At 33.8% G+C, this 9,928-nt stretch overlaps 1 protein-coding gene across 2 annotated transcripts; it reads left to right on the forward strand.

The window, feature by feature from the left end:
• The first annotated feature begins 4,254 nt into the window (after positions 1 to 4,254).
• Positions 4,255 to 9,381, forward strand: LOC111467868 (calmodulin-binding protein 60 G-like). Of its 2 annotated transcripts, none has more exons than XM_023112945.1 (8): positions 4,255 to 4,404; positions 4,529 to 4,607; positions 5,415 to 5,470; positions 5,564 to 6,102; positions 7,222 to 7,385; positions 7,915 to 8,166; positions 8,782 to 8,872; positions 8,951 to 9,381. In XM_023112945.1, exons 1-8 carry the CDS (start codon positions 4,304 to 4,306, stop codon positions 9,067 to 9,069), a joined length of 1,401 nt encoding a protein of 466 aa, XP_022968713.1. In that variant the 5' UTR covers positions 4,255 to 4,303; the 3' UTR covers positions 9,070 to 9,381. The 2 variants fall into 2 exon arrangements, with proteins under 2 accessions (XP_022968713.1, XP_022968714.1); XM_023112946.1 differs by having other exon boundaries at positions 5,570 to 6,102.
• Positions 9,382 to 9,928: the final 547 nt, after the last annotated feature.

Here is a 9,928-nt window from a genome sequence, read left to right on the forward strand (position 1 = left end):
AAGTTCGGAAGACTTTTGGTTAAAATGAGGTATCTGTATCTTCTGAATAGATTTGAATACATTTAATCGTAAGACTTTTGCTTAAAATGAGGAACCTGTATCTTCTCAATAGATTTATGTATCTGAATACTTTTGCTTAAAATGAGGTACCTGTATCTTCTGAATAGATTTACGTATCTAACTTATACCTGTATTCAGATTTACCTATCTATCTTATACAGCTTAAAATGAGGTACCTATATCTTCTGAATAGATTTACGTATCTAACTTATACCTGTATTCCGATTTATGTATCTAACTTATACCGCTTAAAATGAGGTCCCTATATCTTCTGAATAGATTTTAAGTATCTAACTTATCCTAAAAATGGCTTAAAATCTATAAATATAAATTTGGTAATCAACTTGTGTTGTCAAATGGTCAAACAATCTCCTAGCTTAAGAGTGGTCATCTTCTCCTAAAACGCGCTTAAGAGTGGCCATCTCCTTCGAAATACTTAGGCCGTGTGCCATATTGTTTTTAAGGTAAAGGCAAGACACCCATGTACGGTTGACGGAGACATCGTGATCTGAGACTGTGGCGCGTGCATAGGATAGTTGCATATTTAAAATTTTGCATTTCATTTATTTAAATTATTTAATTTGTAATTGTTTTATCTTATTTTAAACTCCAGGATGTTTGAAACACGTAAGTCCGGCAGTGTTTTCTAATGTTTTAACGTATTCTGAAATTTTAAATTTTTCCGCTAATAAAGATGAGCATTCTTAAAATTATATTCTGCATTAGAGATGAACATGAGACGTTAACGACGACTCTAGATATGTGAAAATTTAGGGTCGTTACACATCGTCTCAAACATCTTGAAAATTATACCGAACAAACTTTACTTTGTGATCCGTTTAAGCAACCTTTTCTTTTTTTTTTTTTTTTTAAAGAAAACCATCACCATTTTTCAAATTAAAAACCAAAAAGATTAAAAGTTGTATATATATATATATATATATATATATATATATATATATATATATATATATATTTATAATTTATCAATATTAAATAATAAAATTATTAAAAAAGGAAGTCATACACACGTTCCGTCGATCCATACCCATGATTTGGAATCCAAATTCAGCTCCTCATGGCCTCAACATTCTCTTGACATCACCTGCAATATGGTTAAGTTACCTACTTCTTACTTTTTAAGAGTGAAGACTATCACCACAGACTAATACGAGTCCATCTAGCATGTTCTAACTTCATTCACATATATTCTAGGAAAATTCCGAAGAGTTCATGCAACATAAAATTGTTATAAGTAAAACACGTTTAATCATAGAATTCATATAATTACGTGTCAGGAGTTTAGTGCAACTTATTGCTATAATATATTAATTATGGAATATATCTTAGATATTCGTAATCAGTTAATATTTTTCATTTATAATTTGATTAATAGTATATTTTATTTTATTCTCAAGATTTAGTTAGTTTATATTTTCATTCCTGTATTAGTTGATTAATCTTAATTTTAATTTTTGATTAATCTCGGGAAAGGAAGGTAAAATATTAAATTAATCTAATTAAAAAAAATTAAATTAATATAATTAAAAAAAATAAATTATGAGAAAGTATTTAATATTTTAAATGGACAGAAAAACCTAAACTAGGTTCTTTCAAACATGCTGACGTTTATTGATTTAACGGAAATTAATTTAATAATCCCAAATAAATTAATTAAAAATTTATAAATAAAATAACTGAAAGTCAATCATTATTTAATATTCTTTTTTATTTTTATTTTTATTATTATTAGATACAATTCAATATTTTATGTGTTTTTTTTTAAATATTTTCCCTAGTAATTTATCAATATACTTTTAATTAGTTTGATGATGATTTCATTTTTTTATTATTATTTTTTAAAATCTATCCTTTTTTTTTTTTTTTCAATTTCCTATTTAATTTTCTAAGTTTTTAAATAAATACATTTAAATTCAAATAATAATAAATTCCACACCGGGCTTACGGTCAAAGCTTTATAAATGGTGTTTTGTTATGGGTTTTTCCTTTCGGGCTTTCTCTCACGGCTTTAAAATGCATCTACTAGGGGAAGGTTTTCACACCTTTATAAATGGTGTTTTGTTCTCCTCCCCACCAACGTGGGATATCACACATTTGGTCATTCAAACTTCAACACATGAATAGAATATAATTCTTGATTTAAAAAGATGTGTATAATTCGAATTGTAATTAACCGTTACTTCTCAAGATTTAATGTAATAACTTTAGGAAAATATAACAACCCAAGCCTACTGTTAACAAATATTATCCGCTTTTGCCCATTATGCATCGTCATCAACCCCACGGTCTTAAAACGTATCTTTTAGAGTTACGCAACGGAATCGATATTCATCCAGATACTATTCTTTTTAGGCTTTCCCTTCTAGACTTCCCTTTTATGTCACTCTAGGGAGAAGTTTCATTTGTAGCATGAGTTTGAGGGTTGCTATTTGTAATTTTCATTATAGTAGAATCTGCAGTGATAGAAGAAGGTCAGCGTAAACTCAATTTAGGATCTAATGTAGCGACAATTGACTACAGAAAATCTACACGAGAAATGTTGACTGAACGTTGCCAAGAGAACAAAGAAACTATAGATGCTAATTAGGGTTGTAGATGGTTGTTGTCGAGGTATAGTTGAGCTAGCAACAATGATAACACATATCGGTTTGTTAGATCAAGATCAAACCGTTCAAAACTAATTGGAAAGTTTAGAAAATTAAGTCAATCTTAAAGGCTGTCGTGAAAACCCAATTTTCAGATGTTCGATGGAATGCATAGAATCACATAGATGAGTGAATGACATCAAAGTCGAAGACCTAAGATAGTTACTAAGGCAAAGGTCGAGTCTAATTTGATAGGAAGCTTAAAGTCGAGTCATTAAAAATTTTTATCTTTTTTTTGACAAATTGTATTGACGACTGATCTTTGTCGGATTTAGGGTTTATTCGTTGTTTATCTCAATGGTTCAATCTGATACCTTATAATTGTTGAATTAAAAAAAACAAGTTTTACACTATAGATATTTTAGTTTAACCATGATCAAGCGTAGTTTGAATCTCTAATCTCTAGATCGAGTCACATATATTCATCCTGTAAAATATTGTTAAAAGTGAAATAATGTATTTCGTGGTTAAATCTTATACAAACTCATTACATAAGATACTTATATTCACATGTCTGTACATGAACACTTTGATCCTTGAACTTAAGATATATTATTAAAAATTTCAATAGATACTTAAACTTTCATGAGACTGACGTTCCTCTCCTTAGCAGATGCATTTTAAAAATCGTGAGATTGACGATGATACGTAAGGGGCCAAAGCGGACAATATCTACCGGCGATGGACTTGAGCTATTACAAATGGTAATAAAGCCCAACAACAAGTTGAAGAGGGGGTGGATTGTGAGATCCCACATTGGTGGGAGAGGGGAACGAAGCCGCTAGCCCCCAAGGGGGGTGGATTGTGAGATTCCAGTTGGAGAGGGGAACAAAATATTTCTTATAAGGGTGTGGAAAGCTCTTCCTACCAGACGCGTTTTAAAAACCATGAGGCTGACTATGATACGTAACGGGCCAAAATAGACAATATCTGCTAGCGGTGAGCTCGAGCTATTACAATTACTATCAAAGCTAGACATCAGGTTGGAGAGGGGTGGATTATAAGATCCCACATCAGTTGGACAAAGAAATAAAACCGTTGGGCTCCCAAGGAGCTGGATTGTGGAATACCACATTGGTTAGAGATGGGAACAAAACATTCCTCTACCTAACCGATGCATTTTAAAAACTCTGAGGCTAACGACAATACATAACGAGTCAAAACAGACAATATCTACTAGCAGTAGGCTTAAAATAATCACAAACAACGATCTTACCTGATATACGTGGATAATTGTATTATATTTAAATAAGTATTGAAAACAACCCACCACTAATCTTGAAAGAAAAGATACCTAGGCATATGTCATGAACAACTTTTGAACGTAAATTAACACAAATTTTATGGAATGAAATTACTTGAGAATTCCAAAACCCTAATCTTGGTCAAAATATCTGTCTGCTATGAAACTTCCTTGTATTTGTATAGAAATGAAGGAGGACAAAGACATGGCCTAGAGTCTTCCAAATATCATATATAAATAATCCCACCCAATGGCGTAGAAGCTACCCACGCATCTTCCTTTGAGTATCATTTGTTTGAGCCACAAGAGCCAAGGGTGGTTAGGTTTATATAAAATGGATACTCAAACTGCAAAAGACAAGGGGCCGATTTGGGATGTCGATGAGTTTGTTGATACTCAATCCAGCTCAAAAACTCACCCATTTTTTCTTAATGGGTTTTGTTTCTTTTTCTTTGATCTCTTTTGTTTTCCGTTTATACTTGTTTTAATTGCTTAAAAATTGTTCCTTTTTCTGAGTTTTCTCTGTCTTTGTGTCGTTTGGAACTGTTGGGTTTTTCAGTTTGGAAGCTGAATCTGTTCTATATCAGGGTTTGTCTGCTAGACAAGTGGCCATATTCGAAGGTTTTATTCGCTCAGTGGTACTAATTTCATCTCTCTTTCTCTCTCTCTCACTCAAATAATACCAGAGCCAAGACACTCAAATAATATCAGAGTCAGACACCAGTTATGTGAAAGCTGACCCCAAAAGGGTGAATTGTAAGATTCCATGTCGGTTAGAGAGGAAAACGAAACATTCCTTACAAGGGTGTAGAAATCTCTCCCTAACAAACGCGTTTTAAAACCGTGAGGCTGACAATACGTAGCGGGCCAAAACGGACAATATCTACTAGCGGTGGGATTGGTGTGTTACAAATGGTATTAGAGCCAAACACCAAGTGGTGTGCCAACGAGAATGTTAACCTTCAAGGGGGTGGATTGTGAGATCCCACATCGGTTAGAGAGGAGAACGAAACATTCAGATGTGGAAACCTCTCCTTAACAGGCGCGTATTAAAACTATGAGGCTGACAGCGATACGTAACGGGCCAAAACGGACAATATCTGCTAGTAGTTGGCTTAGATTGTTACAAATGGTATCAAAGCCAGACACCGACCAGTGTGCTAGCAAGGATGCTGTCCCTCAAGTGGGTCGATTGTGAGATCTCACTTCAGTTAGTGAGGAGAACAAAACATTTCTTATAAGGATATGAAAACCTCTCCCTAACAGACGCGTTTTAAAATCGTGAGGCTAACGATGATACCTAACGTATCAAAGCGGTGGGTCTCAAGTTACACTAAAACTTACGAGAGAGTTACCAATAACTTCTCCTAGAGATGATCTACGATTAATAAATCGAACAAAATCAAAATCAAAATCAAAATTACCATATTGATAATTTTCTATAGGTGCACGAGGTGGTGGAGCTCCAAGTTAATTATTACATTCGCTCCATTCTATCAAGGTATGTCATTCTTGAACTAAATTGATATTAATCCACATGGGTTTCCTCCTTAAACCCTTTTTGTTCATCAAATTCAATCAATTTCATGATCAGAAACAGCCAGCTTAGCAATCATATTGGAAAAGAAGCAACAATAAATGGGTTTGGAGCTTCAAAGTTCAAGCTATTGTTCTTGAATCAAACAGCCCCAACAATTTTCACCAACAATGAAATAGAAGCAAGAAATGGCAAGCCACTTCTAGTTGCAATTTGTGATACCACCAACTCCAATGGCATCATCAAGACAGGTCCTTTATCGTCGGCGTTGGTCGAGTTGGTCGTACTCAATTTAGAATTCGGCTCCGACCAACGAGTAGACGAAAGTTCGTGGACTTCGAGAGATTTTAACAACAATGTTGTTTCTAAAAGAGAGGGGAAAAGACCTTTGATCGTGGGGAATGATATGATAATTTGCTTGAAAAATGGGGTTGGATTCATCAAAGGTTTGAGCTTTAGTGACAATTCGAGCTGGACTAAGTCTAAGAAGTTTAGATTGGGAGCAAAAGTTGTTGATAAGAACATCTTGGCTAAGTTTCCAAGAATTGTGGAAGCTGTTTCAAAACCCTTTAGAGTGATGGATCATCGTGGGAAAGGTATGTCGTTTTTAACTTTATTTTTCTCGATATATGATCCAATATTTTAAATTTATTTCATTTTAGTCACGGTACTTTTAATAATATTTTAAAATCGGTCATAGGGACTACTATGATTCTCTTGTATCGACTATTGGTTAGAGCACCGACTCTCGTTTGTCATGGTCTAGTACTAGAGCATGACTAACGAGAATCGTGGTCTATGGCTACAGATTCTTTGGTGATTCCATCACAATTGATGTCAATGATAATTTATCCCAGTAGGCCACGAGAAATTGATGTCAACGGTACATGGGTTGAATTGGGTTGGTTGAAAAAATCTTTTGAACCGACCCGAAATTTCAGTTTGATTGGGTTGGTAACCAAGTAACCCGAACAAAGTTCACAACCCGACCCTCTATTTTTGAATTATGTTGGGTTGTCTAGTTATTTTTTAATTATTTTAGAAAGATTCTACTTATTCACAATATATGTTATATTAATAACTAAAACCTCGTACTAACATAAGTTACGATCGTTAAATATTCTTATTTAAAAAAAAATGTTTTGGTTGGGTTGAGTTGTAACTCTATTTTCGAGTAACTCGACCAAAAAAATGTGTTCTTCAAAAATTCAACCCAACCTAACCCAACCCATCCCAACTTTTATGGTTTGAGTTAGGTAGTCTAGATTGGTCGGATTATCGGATTATATGAACACCCTTAGTTTACCACCATTGACTGCCTTTGACGTTAGCGATGCTCTATCAAATAGACTAGAGTCAATGTCAACTATAGTTTATTGGTATAAACAACTGACGTTAGACGTAATCTGTAATGATATACTCAAATTGACATTAGCCGTGGTTCATAGCGATAGACCACGACTAATATCAATCATTGACTGCATTTGACGTTAGCAATGCTTTATAAAATAGACTAGAGTCAATGTCAACTATAGTTTGTTGGTATAAATAATTGACGAGAGACTCAAATTGACATTAGTCGTGGTCCATAGAGATGGATCACGACAAATATCAATCATTGTCTTTATAAAAAAAAAATGATTATAGCTAATCATAATTAATCTTAGATCATGTTAATTAATAAAAAAAAAAATTCCTTTTGGTTACGACATTAGTTTACAAGAAGCACCACCCGCCGAGGAGGGAGGATGAAATATGGCGATTGGAAGGCATTGGCAAGGATGGCATATACCACAATCGTTTATTCTCCAAAGGCATAAAAAATGTCGATGATTTTTTGAAGGCTTATCACAAAAAGGGTCCAACTTACTTTAGAAAGGTAACCATATTTAGTCCTCAATTATGATTTACATATGTATATATGTATATGTATGTGTATGTGTGTCTGTGTATGTGTATGTATATGTGTATGTGTATGTGTATGTGTATGTTTATGTGTATGTGTATGTGTATGTATACGTATATGTGTGTATATGTATTTGTATATGTATATGTATGTATGTAGGTGTATATGTATATGTATATGTATATGTATATGTATGTATATGTATATATATATGTATATGACCTTGTATATGTATGTATGTATGTGTATATGTATATGTATATGTATGTATATGTATATATATGTGTATGACCTTTTATTACATACAAATATGTTGTATGATTGAAGATATTTTGTCTTCCATTACGGTTTAATATCATATTAGCTATCCATTTATTATTTTTTACATTTTATTTGTAATTTATTTGATTATATAAATGATTACAAACGAACTTTCACCACCATTTAGGTGCGGTGGTTTTAGCAAATATGTTTACTTAGTTTCGATAATTCATGCATGCAGCTTCTGGGTGGGAGAGTCCCACAAAATACATGGAAAAGGATGGTTAATAACGCTTTAGAATGTGATGCCTTTATAGCCTCCATGGCCTCGAATCCGAGCTTTAGGGTTCGTTCGATGGGAAATGAAACCATGGGAGGTGAAGCTTTCGACATGAACTCGGAGGTTAGTGAGCCGAAGAATTATAGTGAAAGCGATGGACTACAATTTGATGGCCAGCTTCAAGACTTGGTATCTTACCCTCCAACCTTTGAGGTCTCTCTCTTCTCTCTCTCGAGTGAATATCTGTCTTTAATCGATTCGATACAGTTCGAACTTGAACGAGGATCGAACCGAACGAATTGGGTTTCCTGCACTCATCTTCTTGAACGATTTGAATTGGATTGAATGTTAGGAATCACAACTCTCTACAATTGTATGATATTGGTTTGAATTGGATTGAATGTTAGGAATCACAACTCTCTACAATTGTATGATATTGTCCACTTCCCTCCCAACAATTCTCAACAATCCTCCCCTCGAACAAAGTACACCATAGAGTCTCCCCTGAGGCCTATAAAGCTCTAGAACAGTCTCCTCTTAATTGAGGATCGACTCGTTTCTTTGGAGCCCTCGAACAAAGTATAACTAAGACTTATTGACTCACAGACACTGTATGACAATATTACACTTTGTTTTATAGATATAGTAGAGGTCGGACAATGTAGACCGTACATTTGTGGTCTTTTATCTTATCTTTTTTACACTTGCTGATCTCTTAGATTTGTTCATAAAATAACTAGATATCTAAATTTTTATAGATAACTGACTCATATAACTATTGGGTTTGATCCGTTAGACCGATATATTAACGTATGATATGTGTTATAGGAACGTTTGTCGGGAAATTATGAAGGAATTATCGGAGGCCATGACTTTGAAGGGACGGGAGAACAAGACTACCATTTCATTTTTGATAATGGTATTTCAACTTATTGATTTCTTTCTTGTTTATGAATATATATGATCTTTGTGGTAAAATAGTTACTTTCATTTGCAGATTATCTGCCATTGTTGCCACATGGAGAGGCTTCAAACTCAGATAGCCATAACAATGATAATGTAATGACTCACGAACAATATAATCAAGGTCGATGTTGGACTGGGTTGGTGCCTTAAACGCATGTAAGGGGAGTAGATATTCGGTTTAGAGTTGCAATATTACTCTTGATCTTGTTTCAAGACTACTATTCGAATATAAATCGATTAGAATTTTGGATGAAAATTGAGAAGCTAGAATGAGTGTGGAGGTGACCTAAAACTCGTGGGATAGTATTCACGTCACGATTTCTGTCTTGAGTCACCGTTCACATCATTTGAGGTCTTAGTATGTCCAACGTTCTTATAATAGATTTATATTCTAAGAGTAGTTTTAAAACGCGGATGAAAAGTTAGATAACATAGCAATTAGTGCAAGTATATTTTGTAATAGAGAGAAAAAAAAGTTAAAGGTTTTTTTTTTTTTTTTAATTTAAATTGTACATGGAAAGTTTGAAGTCTCGTTTTTTTCTTACGCCTCGATGATCGTCCTCTAGGCCTCTTTGGTTGAGCTAATAAGTCTAATGAAATACATCGACTTCTAGGTTGCACTTCGCTGATTGAAACAACCTCTGGTATTTTCTTAGATTTGTTCTTCGATTTCTTTTTCTCCCGACCCATTGGTTTCTTCTTAATTTTTTTTTTGTTGCCAACTTCAATAGATACTTTTGGAAGATGTTGATGGTCTTTCAATAGCATCTTATATAGGCAGTTCTGCGATGGGTTTACCCTCATCAATAAGGCTCCATTTTTGTCAAATATCTTGAGTAACGAATCGACTAACTACTATGCTACCTTCTTCTGTCATTTGACCAAGATTGATAATATTACTCTTTAAGCTTGGGATATAATATATTTGGTCGGTAGATGTTGGTTGTCATTCTTACAATGGAACAAGATGAATCAGTTGCCTTGGATAGTATAATTGATACATCGTCAA

This window comes from Cucurbita maxima, unplaced genomic scaffold (assembly GCF_002738345.1).
Source record: "Cucurbita maxima cultivar Rimu unplaced genomic scaffold, Cmax_1.0 Cma_Scf00035, whole genome shotgun sequence".
Lineage (NCBI taxonomy): Eukaryota > Viridiplantae > Streptophyta > Magnoliopsida > Cucurbitales > Cucurbitaceae > Cucurbita > Cucurbita maxima.